General features: G+C 39.4%; 2 protein-coding genes across 2 annotated transcripts; both read left to right on the top strand.

Moving 5' to 3' along the window:
- Positions 1-1005: 1005 nt before the first annotated feature.
- Positions 1006-5570, top strand: LOC308400231 (uncharacterized protein). The gene is made up of 10 exons (XM_080887797.1): positions 1006-1062; positions 1995-2092; positions 2628-2776; positions 2877-3013; positions 3108-3201; positions 3337-3457; positions 3576-3793; positions 3874-4057; positions 4293-4417; positions 4589-5570. Exons 2-10 carry the CDS (start codon positions 1999-2001, stop codon positions 4922-4924), a joined length of 1458 nt encoding a protein of 485 aa, XP_080743923.1. The 5' UTR covers positions 1006-1062; positions 1995-1998; the 3' UTR covers positions 4925-5570.
- A 12329-nt stretch (positions 5571-17899) lies between these two features.
- On the top strand, positions 17900-19755 carry LOC308399847 (E3 SUMO-protein ligase ZBED1-like; the record flags this gene model as incomplete). Its single annotated transcript, XM_080887259.1, has 2 exons — positions 17900-18058; positions 18403-19755. The coding sequence occupies 2 exons, from the start codon at positions 17900-17902 to the stop codon at positions 19753-19755; spliced, it is 1512 nt and encodes a 503-aa protein (XP_080743385.1).
- Positions 19756-20064: the final 309 nt, after the last annotated feature.

Raw genomic sequence — 20064 nt, 5'->3', positions numbered from 1 at the left:
CCAGAAATTGTTGAAGATTCCTCTTCTCTCAACTTCAGTCAGTAGCTCACAACTTCTTTTCGTTGACTTGAAGCAGTGCTGTGATGTGCATGGTGGGCCCATGGCCTTTGGTGGTCTCTCCTGTCCCATTGTATTCTTGTAATTCTCTCCCTTCAGACGCTTTTCTTTGATGACATTTTTCTTCCACGTATGGGGCAGTGGACGCTTGTGACGAACAGCAGAAGTGCTGGGGGTTGGACTGGCTTCCTCTTCCTCTGCTTCCACCTCCCCTCCTTCCTCTTCCTCCCCTTCATCTTCGTCTCCTTCCCCTTTCTTTTCCTCTCCTTCATCTTCCTCTCCTTCTCCTTCCTTTTCCTCTCCTTCCCCTTCCTTTTCTTCTCCTTCATCTTCGTCTCCTTCCCCTTTCTTTTCCTCTCCTTCATCTTCCTCTCCTTCTCCTTCCTTTTCCTCTCCTTCCCCTTCCTTTTCTTCTCCTTCATCTTCCTCTCCTTCCCCTTTCTTTTCCTCTCCTTCATCTTCCTCTCCTTCCTCTGGCTGCTTATCAGTCTGTTGCCCCATATCAGCATAATTTCCTCCTTCTCCCTCATCTATATCCACCAACTCCTCTAAGTTCACATCAACTTCCTTTCCTGATGATACAACAGAAAATAAAATGCTGTTGGAGTATCTTAAAATGGTAAATCAAGATGACATCTAAATCTACTTGTGTAGTCAAAATGTCTGCTATGTAAAAAAAAAAAAAAATCAATTTGTACTATTAATATCAAATCAAATCAATTTATTTTTGTATAGCCCAAAATCACAACAACAGTCGCCTCAAAGGGCTACATGAATATTACTGGCAATAGAGTTCAACCAGTATCAGTCATTTGAACACAGTCAATATAAAGTCCAATTTAACAATTAACAATGAACCCAGGGCGTCCCCCGTCCTTAGACTCTCCTCCTAATAAAAAGCAAATGTTTGAAACATAATATAATTTGCAAACTTGCTGACAGTGCTTCTGCTGGTTACACCGTGGTGGATGCCTGCCGTGCTGCTTGGAGTATTTTACACAAACGGTAAGTTATTCAAACTTATATAAAATTCACGGTATTCTATCGGCGCAGTGAGGTTTTCTTGATGTTTCTTGGTGTTCGGTTGCTGAAAACGAGCTTTAATAGAGGAGGAGATGTGTCGAAAATTCTATTTAGCCTCCAATGCTAATGTTAATGTTGCAGTCTTTTTACTCGTAAGTGACGGTAGACACCGCACGTGGAAGCGCCGCGCCACGTTCAGCTTTTCCCCTGTTCACACAGACACGTCTTTCTCCACGCCAGTTCATGAGCGTTTTTGCTTCTCTGTTTATTCAGAGTAATTTTTTCACAATTGATAAGTAAATAACATCCCAAAAATAATTGAAGAGAGCTTGTTTTAGTCACTCCTGCTTTTACTTTGACATCGTTCATCGCTGACTTGTCTCTAATCTGTCTCTCTCTCTGTCTCACTCTCTTCTCCCTTTGAGACACCCGCCCCAAACATAGTCAGTTAGGCTGTCCCCTCCTTTGCTATGTGTTCATTTTCATCTCTATTGTCTCTTTTCATACACAAATCTGATCGCATTTGTCAATCGCAGTATTTTATTTTGGAGAATAGCTTTTATCTTCAAAATTGCCTGGATTGTCTTGTGTGTCTTGGTGTAACTTCCTGCGGAACATGCGTGGCCCACGCAAAAAATAGACCAGATACCGAAACAATCGCTTCGTAGCACTCCGTGTCTGGTGTAAACTACACCATAGATTAACGTGTATTTTGTATTGTGTTATGTATCAATTGGACTCCTGCATGGACAGACACAGGTTTATTTGATAACATTAAATGTTATTGCAGTGAAATTCAAACGCATGGTCAGTATTAATCACCATGTACGGTATATGTCAGTGTTTTAATCATTTGTGCTTGAATTGCTCTAAATGTCAAATACTATGCCATCTTTGTTATTATTTTATCCCAGTAAAATGCTGGTCCAGGTTCGATACTGCCAACAGCAGAAGTATGTGAAGTTGGAAGAGGTTGATGGGCGTTTTGAGTTTATGCAGTTTCATGAAAAAGGTTTGTTTATATCTTACCTAATTTTAGTTGGGGGGACAGAATTTTTTGTAGGGCGTTTCGCCAAGTCTCTTGAATCATACAGTGGTGTATCACTTTAGTGAATGTGAGGCAAGAACAGTTTACTTAAAAGGTGCACTCAGATATATCTTATCTTTTCCAGTCATCGAGAGATTTTGCCTGCCACCTGATGCAAAAGTAGTGTACAAAGATGCAACAGGGACAGAAGTTGATGAAGTGATTTTCAGTGATCTTATCAGCCAAGGCACTGTGGTCCTAACAGTTTTCTCAAGTGATGGTGAGAAATTTAAAGGGGCAAGCTCAACACCAGACATGGGGAAGGGCTGTGTGGCTGCGTGGCTGCTGGTTGTTCCAAATAATCAGGAGCACACAATTTGACCAATCAGCTGTTTGAACATTGAGATCAGTTAATTTAAATAAGTCAGGTCTGCAGTGTGATGTTGCCTTGTTAGTTAAAAATCTGCAGCCAGATTTGTTTTTCTACACCTTACAGAATAATGTTGTTTTTTCCTTTTAGAATTTTCTGATTACTCCTTGTCTTCTGCATCTGATTGTTCTGACTCAAGCTTCAGCTCAAATGCAAGTACATCAACTATACTTCTAGATGAGGGTCCCAGGAAGAAAACAAGAGTTGAGGGTACTGTTGATGCAGCATCTGCTAAAAAGGTTGTGACAAAACTCAGTTCTCATAGTATTTTTTCTACTTCATTATTCTTAATATGTAGAAAAGCTATTCCTCACTTTTTGCATCTTTTTTTTTCTCAAGTTAATTGAAGGTGTACTTGGAACCAATTCAGGTGGTGAAGAGGTTCTCCAGGAATATCACACAACACAAACTCTAACAGATGCTACCAGAAGAAAAATGGTCAATATAATAGTGGCTCACATGATTGATTGCCATGGGTATGTGTGTTCTATTTGTGCATCTTTTTTTTTTTTAAATACAAGTTACTATTTTGCCATTACTTAAGCATGTTAATTTAAAATCGTTTTTCAGGCACCTCCCCACCAAAGCTGTTAGAGAACAGTACGCGCTAGGGGTAGTGACATTGTTCCCATCCCTGAAAGACCCATACTCCAAGAAAGGCTATGTATAGTCACTACTATTGCACTTTGTTTACATAATTTTCATGCTGTGCATCATTGGGATTTGTGTGTCTTGACATTTAAGTTCTAAAAATTTTCAGATTGACAACACATTATTTTTGAATGTATTTACATTTTAGGAACACTTCTATGATGCTGCAAGCAGCACTGGATACATTTCTTGGCGTTTGAAAACGATACAGAGAAAGACTAGAAGAGGATCTGCACCACCAAGTAGCTCCACTGGCTTTACTCAAGGAGGTAAGAAATTAAGTGTCCACAAACTAGATAATGTGCTCATTTACATTAGATACTATTTTGTTTTCATTTACCTATCTGATCAGCACCTATGCTTTTATGTTTGTGTGTTTTTCTTCAGGGGGCCCAAATTACCAAAGGCCCATTAATGTCGACATGCAGCTTGATGGAGATGCTTGCCAGGAGGCCATCTCTTTGCTGAAACATACATCCGACACTTCCTTGATTTTCCAGAAGATGAGAGAGACCTTTCAGCATCGTCAGAAGGTCATCAATGATCCTGACAAAAGTCTTGATATCCTGTCTATCTTCCCAAGATTCTTGGATACAAGAGGATTGGTGAGAATATTCAGTGGAATTTTTAATATCACTTTAAATTTCAAGATGAATGTGGCAGTAGTAGATTTTCTTTCTTAAAGGTGAATCAAGACTTCACTCTCCTGTTTGATGATGAGATATCTACCAGGCTGCTTCAGAAATGGGATCCAATCTTTAGGTATCAAATCATCAAAGAGGCCAAGCAGCTCACCTCAACAGTAGAGTTGCGTCAATTGGTGCAGTCAGCAGAGAGTCCACCAGGAAGTGATCTTGATGAGGCAGCAAGTGAGTTTGTTAAATATGATTTTCTATAAGCAGTTAAAGTTCAATAGCATCAGGATTCTATTAATAAATACCAATTCATTCACCTGTTAGCTTTGCTTCATCAGTTTTCTTTAGCTGTTAGTTTAATGTTTATGACAGCACATTTCAACTTTCTTAGGAAGTGTTTCTAGTTCTCCTTAAAAATTGCATTTGAAAGATTTGCTGTCAATTGATTCTTGTGACTCTTTGGACGCAGCCTTTGACCAAGACATGGCCTCCCTGTTGTTACTGTTACATCTACTTCCGCCACCCCCAGGAGGACCAAAGTATCAAAAAATCAGCGCCTCTGATGCTGTTGAGAGACTTGTAGTCTTTCATAAGGTAATTTAATATTTATAGTTTTTGTCATAAGTTGTCATGTCACTGGTTAAGAGGTGAATGAAACAAATTACAGTTGAGCTTACAAAGGAGGTTTACATACTCATTTCTGTGATGCTATTATCTCTGACTTGCTCCTGTGTCTAATGCTCAGTATCTTTGTCTCAACTCCAGTCTTGCTGCAGTTTGGAAGAGCATCTCCAGAATCAGCAGAGTCAGCAGCCATACCTCCTGGCTGTTGGGCGCCAGAAGAGGAAGGTCGACAGCTTCTATGTTGCCATAGACAAGCGTCTCATCCCCTGCCAGGCCAGCCGCTCCCTTGGGGCATTTGATGAGCTTCTTAAAGCTCATTTTGTGTTCAATGTGTCTTATGATGCTGCACTTGTGAATTTCTACACATTTCTGCAGACAACAGTATACAATATTGATATGGGGAAAATGAAGGAGTCCCCAAGAGTGCGTGACTTGAGAGCCAAAATCCTTAACCAGGAAATTCTTCTCACAACCTAAGTAAAAATCATTAAAATGCTGACATGTTTTTTGTGTAAGAGAGCTTATCTCAGCAGTCAGCAGCTGATTTCACATTTAAGAGGTGAACATGGTTATTATCCTGGACCTAAGTTTAAGTTATGTTGTTGGCAGCCAGGCTGCAGGCTTCAGTTCCAAACTTATGCAGGCTTTAGGAAGCACCTCAGTTTTCACAGCAATGTTGACCACAATGATCGAACTTCAGCCATTGCTTCTTTTTCTAATGACACAGTTTCACCTGCTTTGGAGGACCAGTTTAATTCCTCTTATCTTCCTCACAGTTCTCCCAGTGTTCTTCCAGAGTCTAGTTCTTCCAGTGTTCCAGTGAGCATTGATTCAGTACTTACAAGGGATTCATCCAAAGAAATCTGTGCATCCACTGTGGCCAAACTGCAGGGTAGTGGCCTTTCTAACAGTTTAGTATCCTCACTTGTAGGCGATTTGGAGGAATTAACAAGTGAGCTTCGCTCAGAAGCAAAGCAGGCCATTCTTTCTGCGTTACCCACAAAGGACTCCAGCATATCTTTAATAAATGAATGTTTTGAAAATTTTGAAAACCCTTTCACCAATCTGAACACAGAATGGAAACGAAATAAATACTTCAATCTAAAATGGGGAGTTGTAGAACCTAGAGATATAACACTTGGAGTGAGGTATGACATCAGGCGAAATCAGAAGTTTGGTACTTATGATCAAGTACCTGTGAAGGATACTTTTATATATGTACCTATTTTGGAGTCTTTGAAGTTCATGTTTAGAAATCCAGAGATTTGTGTTTTCCTGCAGAGAGAGTGTAGCTCAGAGCCTGATGCTTATCATGACTTTTGTGATGGAAGTTACTTTAAAACTCACCCTTTGTTTTCAGCCAAAAGGCATGCATTACAAATTCAGCTATACTATGATGACTTTGAAACAGCCAATCCTCTTGGCTCTAAATGCGGAATTCACAAAATTGGCTGTATTTATTTTGTTATAAGAAACTTGCCCCCAAAATTTAATTCCATTTTGATGAACATTCATTTAGTGTCACTTTTCCACACACCAGATCTGCAAAAGTATGGTTTTGATGTTATACTGGAACCACTGATAAATGATGTCAAAAAACTGGAAAGCCAAGGGCTAAGTCTTCCATTTTCTGATGAGCAGGTATATGGCACAATATCACAGATCACTGGAGATAACCTAGGGATGCACTCAATTCTTGGTTTTAATGAGTCGTTCAGTAGCCGTCATTTCTGTCGCCTTTGTTTGATTGAGAAGAATGATTGTCAAATGGTGTACAGTGAGGATGATCCTAAAATTATTCTTCGTGGGAAAGATTTGTTTGACATACATTGCCAGTCTCTTCGGGAAGATCCTAAATTGAAGTCACTGTATGGGTTGAAAAGAAATTCTGCACTCAATTCATTGCAGTATTACCATATTTGCAATAACTACTCATTTGATATAATGCATGACCTTCTTGAAGGTGTGGCTCAGTATGAGGTCAAATTGCTTTTTGAGTATCTTACGCAACACTTCATATCAGAACAGAACTTGCTTTCTAGGATTTATGGTTTTGACTATGGATTTTTAGAAAGAAAAAACTGGCCCACTAAAATCATATTGGACAGTGCTGGCAATAGCATTGGTTTGAACTCTATCCAGACATTCTGTCTTGTGAAAAACATCCCACTTTTGTTTGGTGACATTATTCCTGCAGGGAACAGACACTGGAATTTGTTATTGTTGTTACTTCAAATAATGAACATTGTTTTTTCACCTTGTCTCACTCTGGGAATGACTATATATTTGAAGAATTTGATTATTGACCACCACAAACTATTTAAGCACACGTATCCACACAGAAACTTGATTCCTAAGCATCATTTTATGATTAATTACCCATCCTGTATTCGAAAAATTGGCCCTTTACTGTATATGTGGAGTATGAGGTTTGAAGCTAAGCACAAGTTGTTCAAAGATTATTTCAAAAATTTCACCAAATCGCTTGCTAAACGGCATCAGATGGCCATTGCTTATCACTGGGAAACCTTTTCTCTTAAACAGAAGGAGTTTGGGCCAATTAAATCATTTTCTTTAAGAGGTGAAAGTGTGGTCAATAGTGAAATGCTATTATCAAAAGATGTTTTCTCAACAAGTTGGGTTAAAATTGATGGTGTAGAGTACAAAGCTGGACTCGTTGTTTGCAGTACAATGGAGGAAGACATGCCAGTCTTTTGTCAAATAATTGATACACTTATGGTTGAAAATGACATTTTTTTTGTTGACACACAAACTCTTTACTGAAAACTTTGAATGCATGGTGATGTTCATCAAAGTAGTACAAACTGAAGAACGGTGTGTCATAAAAATAACTGAACTCAAATGTCACAGACCATTTGATATTCAAAACTCATACAGTGCTGCAGATGAAAGTTTGTACATTATATCTTCATTTATTATGTTTTGATTCACTTTCTGGGAAAAAGAAGCATGATAATAAATGTTTTTGGACAATGTACAGTTTTCTTGAAATTATTCTCATGATTGTACTTGTTGTCGTTAAAAAGTTATGTTAATCTATTACATAAATAGTTCTTTTAGGGATTAAAACTACCTTAATAAAAGATTAAAGAGTTAAAGTAGTGTTATTTTTCAATCTGTGTAGTGTTAATTTAACCCAGTTTGGTGAGTTAAAAATTAACTCAGACATGGTGTTAATAATAATTTGCTCAGTGTTAATTTAACCCGGTTTTAAGAGTTAAAAATTAACTCAGACATGGTGTTAATAATAATTTGCTCAGTGTTAATTTAACCCAGTTTTAAGAGTTAAAGAAGGAACTCTGACAAAGTGTTAAATAATTAACTATTTTGAAAATGTTAATTCAACTCTGTAGAGTGTGGAGCTATATAAACCCTGAAAAAATGTTAAAATCAACTCTGTGGGAGTTGATTCAACACTACAGTTTTTGCTGTGTACCTGTTAGAGGGAAGACTTACCTGAAACATGCCCATTCTCCACCACTACACCCCTCACCTTTCTAGAAACTAGACTTTCCACCAAAAGCCCCAACCTGAGCCTCAGTCGCTCACCCCACCAAGTAAGACTGTTAAACTTCCACCTTTTATTGCAAAACTCAGAGTTCCTTTTCTTGTCCTCATCCACAGAGCTCCTATTTGTGTCGTTGCTGCTAAACCAAAGTCTCAAGTGTCACGTTTACTCAATATTAGAAACTGGTTGCCTTTCAATAAATCTATTAAAAACTTTCTTTGGCATGCTGAGACTGACTCCAGAGTGGTACTTTAGACCAAATATGACATTTTCCCATATAATCATCTCCAGGGTTTACAGAGAATTATCAGAAAAAGGAAGAATATCCAGTGAGCAGCAGTTCTCTGGGTGAAAGCTTAAGCTTTTGAGAAGAGATTCTATGATTACACATCACTTTAAACCCTGAAACAGGTGGACTACTAAAAACAGGGCTCACCAAAATTAGACATAGAAGATTGGGGAAAAGCTTGATCAGTCTTGATTTCTTCTGTGACGATCAGATTGTGACAGCTGCTGTCAGCACGATAACGAGCCACGTCACAAAATTCAAATGTGGGGATTCCCATCACGTATGTGCAGATGACAAATCTGCAGCAACTGTGTGATGCTATAGTGTTAATATGGATCAAAATCTCTGAGGAGTGTTTCCAGCACCTCGTTGATTTGATGCCACAGAGAACTAATGCCCAAAGTCGTAGGTGTATTCAGCAAAGTGGCTGGTAAGTGTATATTTTAAGAGGATTAAAATAAGATGGCATGTAGATTTCTGACAAACTGAAACCAAAACTTTCCTGACGTCATTGTAAATGTTTTACTGAAGAAATGTAAACTGTTATTTTTCACCCTTATTTTCCTTTATTAAGATGACTATGTGCGTGTTTTCTATTACGTCAGCGTTTTGTCAAGCCCCTGGCTTTATTGCTGACCTTTTAATACCCTTTAAGAGCACAAGGGTAGTTTGGGTCACTAAATTTAAGCCTGAAAACAAATAAGAACAGAAGAGAGAGGGTTTTAGGACAGACTTACCTTGAAATAGACATTTTGCAGGGTCCTGCAGTGTACAGTAGTTATACCCATCACTTATATACAGGCATGTGAAAAAGGTGTCTACACCCTTACTGCTTCCGCTAGAATTAAGAGGGTAAATAGCAGCCAGGTGCGGCTATTCAAATGCACTTGATTAACTGATCATCAGTAAGCGCGAGCACCTCTGTTAAAGCAGCTGTTCTGGCAGTTTGCTTTGGAGCATTCAGGTGTTTGCAACGCTGCGGTGTGCATCAAAGTTTTACTTTATTTCACTTATTTGAGGGTTTTTCTTCCCCACAACTCTCCATCTGCATGAAATAGTAAAACTTTATTTTCAATCTAGACATAAAGTGACAGAAAGTTTGCAGCTTTTCCCCTCGTGTCTCCTGGTAGCTGTTAAACAAATTATTGACTGCTTCCATCAGGTCTGAGCAGACTGCCAGTACAATTACTGGATGTCCGTTTACTTTCCCTTTGTGTCCTTCCAACTCCATTACAGCTTCCACCACCCGAACCTTTCGTCAGATGCCAGCACATTTTGATGGACACACAGCCGGTGAAAGTCTCTGCGAGGTGCGCTGCTCTGCATGGTGTCAAAGACCAAATAATGAGCCAAGTCCAGCCTGTGACCCACAGCTAATGCTGCACACTGCAATCCCTCTGCCCTTCTTGCGCACATCAATGTCAGCAAACATTAGGGTCTGTTTCCAGAAATATCTTCACAATTTCCCAGCCATGTGTAATTGCTAATGAAGAAGTTTTAGAGATTACTTGTTGTCTGGGAAACTTAGTAAGCAATTACATGATTGAGGTTAGGGGGTAATTGCAAGCATGTGAAAATATGACAGATTACTTGCACCACTTGGGCAGAATCCCATTAAAGTGAAGCATACGTTTCCCTGTTGACAAGTCTGAGACAGCTTAGCTTAGCTTAGGTGTGATATGATGCCATATTTTAGTCCTGCAGTTTTCTGCACGTATCTGCAAGAAAATAAAGTGAATGAAGACATTAACAGCAGAGGAAACAATGTGAGAACCTGCAGCTGATCTGAGAAATGATCTGAGCTGCGCTGACTTGTAACACAGTACTTATACATTTTTCAAAGCTGCCACTAACAATAAAAACTTTCAAATGAGTTTTCCCTCAAATGAACTGCATTTTAATGATTAGATGATTCAATTATGTTTTGTTTTTTTTCTGACTTGCTTTGAGAGCGTTCTTCTTCTAGCTGAAAAGCTCAAACCAAGGGTCTGAAGCCCATGGCTCTTTGACCGTCTCTTTTACAAAATGCTATATGAATATAAAGATTAATAATAATTGTGAACTAGAAAATGCATTTTCTGAAGAAACTGCAGTGTGGATGCTGATAGCTGAATGTTTTGAGGAGCCATTTTAACACTGGACTCTATGGAAGAGTTGAAAGAACCATGACATATACTACAATAACCATGACATTGGATGAAAGAGGGCAACGATGGCTACATTTTGAGGGTAAAATGATGACTGTCGACTGAACACTGTGGACACAGCAGCAGTTTAAAGAGAAGATTTTAAGATAAAAATTTCCCTTGATCCTACTCTAGCAGCTAAGCTGTCTCACTCTAACCTCCAACATTCCGTCCCATACACACCCATTATAAACTCTGAAACAGGTGAAAAGCATGAATTTTAAACTGGAGCTGAAGAAAAAGTATAATAGCTATTGAGAAGATAAATACAAGTTGAATAGTTGAATGTCTTGGCTTCGTTTTTAAGTTTGAATGGTGGCTCTAGGTCAACGTATGTGAAAGTAGATACAGGTCAAAGAGGAGTAAGTTGAATGAGGATTCAAAGGATCTCCCCATTGAAATACATTATAAATATTTGTTGAATAAAGTTGAATAATTGGCTAGCTGCTGTTAAGCTAGCACAAGCACAGAGTACTTAAAAGTTGGTGGCTACATAATTTGTCCTCTAAAACAAGTCATGTCTATATTTTCAAAACACTAGTATTCCAGCAGAGAAGAGAATGGTAGCACCACCAAAAGTTCAAAAAACAACTGTTACAAGCTTCTAGGATAAATAGCAGTGCTCTACATTCAGCTTAGAGCTGGGCGATAGAACGATAACGATATGTATTGCGAAATAACTTTTTCTCGATAGAAAAATTAAACTATTGAGATAGGCCTCGCCGCTCTTGTCCTCTTAAAAAAAAGAAAAGAACAGCCAATCCAAATTAAGTAGTGCAGAGCCGAACCAATCACAGCCGCAGCGTCACGTCACGTGACTTGTTACGTACAGCACAAGTGCCAAGTTGCACATGTGTATTTGTTTTGGGAAGCAGCCAGCCGCCGTGCCGCCCGGGTAATGGAGGAAATGAGTGTGCCGACTAGAGAAAAATCAACCGAGAGCGTGACCGAAGGTTACCGAAGAGAAAACCGATGATGGTTCCAATGCCGGAGAGGTTGTCGAACGGAAGAGCCACAGAAGTTCCGTAGTGTGAAGGTATTTCGGCTATTTCAAGTCTGACAAAAAACAGAGTAGCGCTCACTGTAAATTGTGCCGAAAGCAAGTCTGGAAATCCAATAAACCGGTGCATGCTCAATCTCTGACTGGAAGCGCTAATTCGGCTTTTGTCAGACTAAAGTAACTGTTAAAACTGTTTGAAAAGCTAAGCTGTCACGACCTGCAGGGTTGGCAAGGCACTGATCAGCAATCTCTCTCCCCCTCCCCTGTTTTGCCAGGGCGGAACTCATGGCGGGTTCACGCCCTCGGCCCACGCCCTCCCGGATCATGCACACCTGGGCCTCATCAGACCAGCTGGTATATCAGAAGGAGGAGATCAGCTGTTCAACGCTGGATTGTTGTGAAGACTCCTGTCAGTACACGTCTAGTTTCCCACACTTCCGCCTCAGAAAGTAACATTTGTCTCTCTGTTCTAGATTCCCCGGACCCGTCCCCGTGTTTCCCCGTGTGGAGCGTGTAAGAGGTGGCTGGTCACTAGCGGAGAGAGGTTGGCGTGAGCGTGTGTGTGATTCCCTTGTTTTCCCTGGAGCCCTGGAACCCGTCCTCGCACATCTTGTATATAGCACTGTCCTCGCACTGCCTGTAAATACACTTGGTGAAGATTTTTGTGAATAAACTGTCTCTGTTACAACACACTCCGGAGTCCTGCGAGTGGATCCTCAGAGCAACCCGTGACATAAGCTATACAACAAGGAGAGATTGAGAATTTCCTTTTAGTTCTCAGTTTATTTGATATTGACAAAAGTTAGTCAGTTTTGTCTGTTCTTCTGTAAAACAAACTAAGATTTATTTTTAGAATTAAAATTTTGTTTCTAACTGGAATTGACAATTTAGTCTGTTTCGTTTGTTCTATTTTGAAACTTAAACGCTTTAGCGGCTGCCTTTTGTGTAGTTTGCAATATTTGCCTTTATTTATCTGAAAAAGTCTCATGTTTCTTAAGTACATCTACCCTGTTGAACTTATTATGGGAAATAAATATTTAAATCAAAACAAGCTGCTGATTATTTCACATTTTACTTGTGAGCAACGGCACATTTAAATCTTACAAATATAGTTATTTGGCTTATATAGTGATAGATATCGTTATCGCCTGAAATGAAAAAAAAACATATCGTGATATGAAAAAATCTCATATCGCCCAGCTCTAATTCAGCTAATAGAGAAATACACAATTGGTTATATGAAAAATGAATATGTTACCTTACCTGAAGGTGTAGTTTTATCCAAAAAGTACAGAGAGGCCAACAGCAGCTGCATTCATTCAGGTGACCCTGAAAGGGCGCAAAATTTTCGAAGAGGACGGACCGTTGTTTAACTCAATAACTTTGTGTTCTTGTAACAAAGACCATTTTGAGAGAAAATAATTTAGGTTCACCAGACGAATAATAATTGCAGTAATGCTGGAGTCCTACATTTACGTTGAGTGAGATGAAAAAAAATGTTTCAGCTTAAAGAGGGCCTTGAATTTTTTTCTTTGAGTATACAAATTAGTGATGTGTCGGTCGTGAACGGAACGGCTCTTAGAGACGGATCTTTGACGTGAACGATGCGAGCCGGCTCCTTATCGCGAGCCGTGGTTTTTTTTTTTCTTCCTTTCTCTCACCCTCTCTCTCTCGCACCTTTTTTCCGCTTCACTCCGCATTAGTGATGTGCGGATCGATCCTGAAATATCGATTCCTCCGATACCAATCATTTATGTTCTAGAATCGATTCTCACATTAAAATATCGATATTTTAGTCAGAGTAAATTTGTAGTTTATCATTCGGTATTCCCCATATGGAAAAGAAATAGTAAAAACTTATATGATTTACTCATGAAAGTGGCCACTTTCTCATTACTTTCATACATTGTTTTAGTAAGTGTCCAAAACATACAAGTTTCATTATAAAAAATTTCAAGGGATCTTATATCTGTTTTCACTCTTATATGCTTTTCATACAAGTTTCACACAAGACAGATACAAACTTTACAAGATTTATATATATCTTTTCCATATGGGTCTTCTTGAAAAATCGGGAGGGTTGGTATGTATGGTTGTGGCAAATCACTAACCTTGTCAAAAACCTCAGAGTAAATCATATCACAGAATATGATGAGCGTATTTTGAGGCGAACTGAAGAGGAGGAGAAGGACAGGTGCTGCTAGGGCGAGACAGACGTCTCTCACGGAGTCCTTTCAGTATCGTCGATACCACCCTGAATATTACTTGGTATCAGATTGGAAAGAAAATCAGTGGTATCGCACATCACTACTCCGCATACGAGCCTTGTACTTTTCTACTAAACAGTCGTCTTCTACTTTGGTGAGGTTTTTTTTTAACACTGTTTTGCTTTTGTTTTCTTTTTTACTGCAATTCCTGTAGAGCAGCTTTTAATGTGTTAATTCAGTATGTGCTACAAAATAAATACCTTTCCTTTACAGTAGGTTTATTTTAAATTGTTCCAATCATGGAACTTCAAAGGAACAGCACTTAAAAATGAACAGCCCGTGATGTCAAAGTACACATTCTACTGGCAATGGGGGACAAATTCAACCAACTTTAGTGGATCTCGGATGTCAGAAACACAAAACAACCTGATTGTTAAAACAAAGACAAGGCAGACGCAGAGAAACGCAGACGCAAACACTGAAGCATCTACAATGGCAGAAGCACAAATAGAAATGATTAGAAAAAGAGGACTCGCTGCCACCAACTGCAATGTCTCTGCAGGAGCCTCTGAAAAAAACAAGACACCACGGAACAAAAGATGGAAAAAGAAGAGTCAGCTGCATTCTCTGTACAGGAATCTTTGCAACAACTACGAGACAAACAGAAAACACTTACTGCCCACTCTCTCTCTTTTTCTTTCTTTCTGATTGTGTAATAAAAGTATGAACATGTGTTTATAAGTTACACTTGTGTTTGAATCTTGCAGCTCATCACACATTTGATTTCCATGTGTGACAACTGCAAGTGTCCAGAGTGAGGACAGAATGAAGGACCCACTGCTGCACATCATCTGTGAGGCTTTGCAGCCCTGATGATCCACCACCAGGACAAACACAGCAGTATGTGAGGAAGAGAACAAGGAAGAGCCAGCAGCAGCTGACAGATGGAGAGAATAGACAGACTGTTCCCTGTTTGTGAAGGACTGCTAGAAAAGTTTAGAATAACTAATTGTCTGTCCTGAATCAGTCTTATTAGGTAATGTTCAAATAATTATATCATTCCAGTATTTTCAGTGTGGGAGAAAGTACTCAGGGCCTTCAAGTTACACACTATGAAAGGCAGTAACAAGTTTAATATTCAGAAACCTAAAGTGTGTATCAGCAGCAGAATGGACCTAAAAATAAATGTCCATATTTGTTTCATTTCTATGAAGCTTTGAGTATTTTAGTAGTTCTGCTGTGTTTGTTGCATCATATTGCTGTAATTGTTTATGAGCTTTAGATATTTCGAGGTAAGTTGATCTATAGTGTTACATCATATTCTATAAGGATGTTATGTGTTCGTATACTTTCTTCCTATTTTGACCCATTTAGCAGAAGTCAGCCTGTTTACGACTCTGATATCTATTCTGTATAACTTAACCCTTTGACTGCCTGCTCAACCATTTGGTTTAGCATATTTTGAGAGACTATATATAATGAACTGGAGTACTTAGCTTAACTCAACCTTACTGAGCCATCTCTACCACTTGGTTGAGTTATGTTATCCTAAAAAAAAACACTAGATGGCACTGTGTCAGGATCAGTGTTGGTCAAGTTACTTGAAAAAAGTAATCAGTAACTAATTACTGATTACTTCCCCAAAAAAGTAATCCCGTTACTTTACTGATTACTTATTTTCAAAAGTAATTAATTACTTCGTTTCTTTTTAAAAACACGATTTACAACCTGAAGAGGTGATAAAGTGATAGATCTTTCAGCCCAATTCTACTTTTTCTGCATAATCCATCATACAAAATGTAATCAAATGGAAAAGTCTCTTTTTTTAACTTGTTTTTATCAGTTTTAATCTTTTAACTTTATGCATCAAGCAAAAAATTTAATTATATGCAACATTCTCTGACTTGAATAAATTAGTTTAACATTTAAACCTTTTTTCTACACATTCCAGCACATAAAATAAAATATTTTTTGTGTTTACACTCACTCTTTCAAACAGATGCAAGTAAAACACAGCAGAAAATAAATAAAGTCAAAGACTCACCTGTAAAGCAGGAGCAGGGTAGGCGGAGGTTTACCCTGGTGCAGGTGTGCCGCGGTCAGTTGAAGAATCCGCAAGTTTCTCTGTGAATTTCCCATTACGTCGTTGCTTGCTTGGAAGTTTAGGGGTTTTTTTCACTGTAAAAAGAAGTTTTCTTCCCACGCACGATGGACGCTAATGTTTTTGTCACTTTTTATGGAATTATATTCAAAGTAAGGTCAGTGTTAGGATGCCTGGGTCGTCGACCCAGGGTTTTTGAGTTTATGATATTATTTATACTGTCTAGTTTTTGGTTTCTTTGAGTTCTGTCTTATGGCTTAGGTCTCTGTCTTCTTTAGTTGCTCTGTCTCCCCTATCACCTGCATCCCCTTGTCTAGTTCGCGTCTATGTGTATCTTAAGTTCCTATATCCCCGTGTTCAGTCAGTGTTTGTGTCTACCCTGTTCCCACGTCTCTGTTCCCTTTGTAGTGCCTGCATGTGAGTCTGTGTCTTTGTTCAGTCTGTGTTATGTGTTTCCTGTTTTACTTTGAAGGTCTCCGTCTTTTCTCAGTGTGTTCAGTTTACGCTTCTTTGGTCTCGTCAGTTCTGATTTGCCCCAGCTGTGTTTCCCTCCTGTTACTCATTCCCTGATTGCTCCCTCTGTGTATTTAAGCCCAGTGTTTCTCTGTGTCTGTGTTGCGATCTACCGTTTACCAAGCTGTGTGTTCTGTCTGTCCTCCGGTATTAGTTTATTTTTTGATCGTTTCCAGTTATGTTATATTTGAGTTTAACATTAAAACGGTTTTTGAGTTTACATCTGTCTCTGGAGTCTGCACCTTGGGTCCTTTTCCTGTCTGCACACAGCCGCACCTAACAGGTCAGTACTTCCACGCTTTAAACACTGCACGCTCATACTCTCTCCCACAATCGATATGTGATCCATTGTTGATCTGCACACAGCTGTTGTCACTAACACGCACTCGCTTACGTCACTGTCGTGAGACATTCTCGCAAAAAATCACGGTTTTAGTAATGCAGCGTTTCTATGGGAAAGTAACGGTAATCTATTTACCGTTTTTGCAATAGTAATCCCTTACTTTACTCGTTACTTGGAAAAAGTAATCAGATTACAGTAACGTGCCCATCTCTGGTCAGGATATGGCAGGCCTCATCTGCCACCTTCCAACCAGGAAATCAGAAAGCAAAAAATCACTCTGGACACATGGACTGTTTTGGCTAAAAATTTTAAAGGTAAGTACATTTTTCTGCAGTATAAACATGTCAGAGTCTTTACTGAACATGATTATGTCATTTGATACCAGAAAATAGCTGTAATAAATCCATAATATTTTTTTAAAAACATGCTCAACCAAACGGTTGATTTGTCAATTGATGGTAAGAGTAGCAAAACTTAGCTAATGTTTAGAACTGTTGTTTTAACATATGAAATTGACTATTTACTAGGGCTGCCACGATTAGTCGACTAGTCACGATTACGTCGACTATCAAAATCGTCGACGCCTAATTTAATAGTCGACACATCGTTTAAATGCCGTAAAATCCTGAAAGGTGCAGGAATAACAGTAGGATTTAAGAGTGTAATAACGGACTGAAACAGAAGATGGCGGAAATGCACCTACAAGGATACCGTTAAACGCCAAAGATGAAGAAGAAGCAGCAGTCTCCGTTATCATGGCTACTCAGCAACGGAACTCGACCAAACAAAAGAAAAGAAGGTCCAATGCAAAATCTGCAAAATGGAACTTGCCTTCCATGGCAGTACAACAGCGATGCACGAGCATCTAAAAAGGAAGCACGTCGTGGCATCCGACGACGAAGTGGTACAGTCGTCTCGGTAAGCTAATTGGCTAGTTAGCTGCTAACATTATTGTAAACAGCAAGCTGCTAATTATTTGTGCTGTCAGTGTTAATCTCGTTAGTATGATGTTAACGCCATAACCGCATTAACGCGGCAAATCCCCGTTAGTCAGTGCCATGCAGCCCTCGCACCGCGTTCTCGCGCTAACGGGGATTTGCCGCGTTAACATCGTATTGACGAGATTAACGCTGAGAGCACTACTTATTATTGCTTATATTAATAGCTGTTAACATTACAGGACTGCTAAAAAAAATACGTTCGTCTTCAATGGACGACTTTGTCACCAAGCCAACAACATGTACACCTCGGCAAGCAGATGTCCTGACTGAATCAATCTTGAACATGTTGGTGACGGACATGAGACCCCTGTCTATGGTTGATGATCAAGGTTTCAAAGAGATGATCAAGCAGTTCAACCCACATTACCATGATAACTACCTACCAGGCCGATCCCACTTCACCAAATTGATGGAAAAGAAATATGATGCTACCTTTGAGAAGGTTGGTCTCTCTTTCTCTCCACTCTCTCACACCACAAACACAAAATAGCAATTTGTATTAGAATTTAATACATTTCATGATGAAATAATATAGAGCTTACTGACTGAGGAACCAATAAATTAATCTTGGTTAAAGCATGTAATGGAAAGTTGTTGTTGTTTTGTTTTTTTTACTGATATGTTGAATGTTTAACATACGTAAGTGTATTTGATGTAACTGAATTATTCAATTGGTAAATTCAAATCTTAATGCATAAACTGACAAGCATTATTAATAATGAAAAAATATACTGTAATATATTTCCCTAATGCTTACTATTGTTCCAAATCATCTCATATCTTTAGGACCTTGGTGGTGTCAAAGGTTTCTTCACCCTGACTGCTGATGTCTGGACCAGTCGTGCAACAGAGGCCTACCTTGGTGTGTCTTGCCATTTCCTGAGTGAAGATTGGAAGATGAAGAGCTTCATCCTTGATACCATGCCTCTTGAGGAGAGGCATACTGGTGCCAATATAATGACATGGATGGAAGAGGTGCTAACAAAGTTTGACATCTTGCCTGCCAAAATAAAAGCAGTAGTACATGACAGTGGTTCCAATATGGTGGCAGCAATGCGACTTCTTGAAGAAAAACATGGATGGGCCTCTATCCGCTGTGCTGGACACACACTCCAGCTCATAGTCAATACTGCTCTCAAAGAAACCACCATCAGCAGAGCACTAGGTGCTGCTAGGCAGCTAGTGGAGCACTTTAAGAGAAGCGAGCTGGCTAGTACAAGACTAAAAATGAAACAGGAGCAAATGAATGTGAAGAAAAATACACTGATCCAAGATGTCAGTACAAGATGGAATAGTACATTCCACATGATAGAAAGACTCCTCGAACAGCGCTGGCCTCTCACTGCCACTCTTTCAGATCCCGAGGTAATGCCAAGGGGGAAACACTACTTCGACTTGAAGCCAGAGCAGTGGGTGCTGCTTGAAGAACTGAAGCAAGGTTTGGCACCTTTTGAGACTGCTACTGTTTACCTTAGTGGACAGAAGTACACAACGGTTTCAGGTCTTCCACAGGTGGTCAAAGGGCTGACACGGGCTGTACACCAAAGCCAACTGGAGACGAGCTCAGGAAAATCTTTCATTGCCAGTGCAGAAAAAGGCATAACACAGAGATGGGGGAGTATATGTACTTTCTCAGCAGACAAAGAAAACTCTCTTATTCTCGCAGCTGCCTTGGACCCCAGATACAGAAAGTTGAAGTTTTTGGCTCCTGAAGATGTCATCAGAGTGCAAGGGACTGTTGAAGTGCTTGCTGTCAAAGAAGCAAATGCTGGGACACATGAGCATGCAAAAGTGCAGACAGCCAATGGTTCAGGTAGAACTGAAAAGACTGCTCTGGACAACCTCCTTGAGTCTGACACAGACAGTCAGGGTGACAATGAGGAAGAAGCATCTAAGGAGGACCAAGATGTCCAAGTTGTGAGAAGTGAAGTTCAGCTGTACTTTAAAGAAGCCACAGTTTCTAAAAAGGATGATCCTCTTAAATGGTGGAGCGAAAATGAGGGACGTTTCCCCACACTATCAAAGCTAGCTAAATCTTTTCTGTGCATTCCTGCAACCTCCACCCATCGGAGCGGATCTTCTCCACAGCAGGGAACATCTGCTCTCAAAAGAGAGCAAGCCTTTCTGCAGAACATGTAGAAAAGCTAACTTTCCTGGCTATGAACAATAATCTCGTGTAGATTGCTATACTGACTATATAGTCCCAAAGTTCAATATAGTTGTGAGGACTGAGCACAAAATGCTATTTTGTTATATTTGTTTTCGGGTGGCTTCAAACTTGAAATTTCATTAAAAGTTTAATAAACTATCATCTTGTCTTTATTTTTAGTTTCACATACCTTAAACACTTAAAGCTGTAAGCTAATGATAGTTGTATAAGAGCAGATGCATGCTGCTGCAATAATCTGTACGTTTTACGTCCAATGGATGCATAATCTGATTAGTCGA

This window comes from Rhamphochromis sp. 'chilingali', assembly GCF_963969265.1.
Source record: "Rhamphochromis sp. 'chilingali' genome assembly, chromosome: 7".
NCBI classification, from domain to species: Eukaryota; Metazoa; Chordata; class Actinopteri; order Cichliformes; family Cichlidae; genus Rhamphochromis; species Rhamphochromis sp. 'chilingali'.
The sequence above is the reverse complement of the archived record's forward strand: the minus strand, read 5'-3'. Positions and strand labels throughout refer to the sequence as shown.

What these genes read in the sequence shown, in the direction of transcription:
- LOC308400231 (XM_080887797.1), top strand. Translation starts at nt 1,999, where the DNA reads ATGCTGGTCCAGGTTCGATACTGCCAACAGCAGAAGTATGTGAAGTTG. An exon ending in CATACTCCAAGAAAGGCTAT is followed by an intron (nt 3,202 to 3,336) that starts GTATAGTCACTA and finishes TTTACATTTTAG; the next exon opens with GAACACTTCTATGATGCTGC. An exon ending in TCTTGGATACAAGAGGATTG is followed by an intron (nt 3,794 to 3,873) that starts GTGAGAATATTC and finishes TCTTTCTTAAAG; the next exon opens with GTGAATCAAGACTTCACTCT.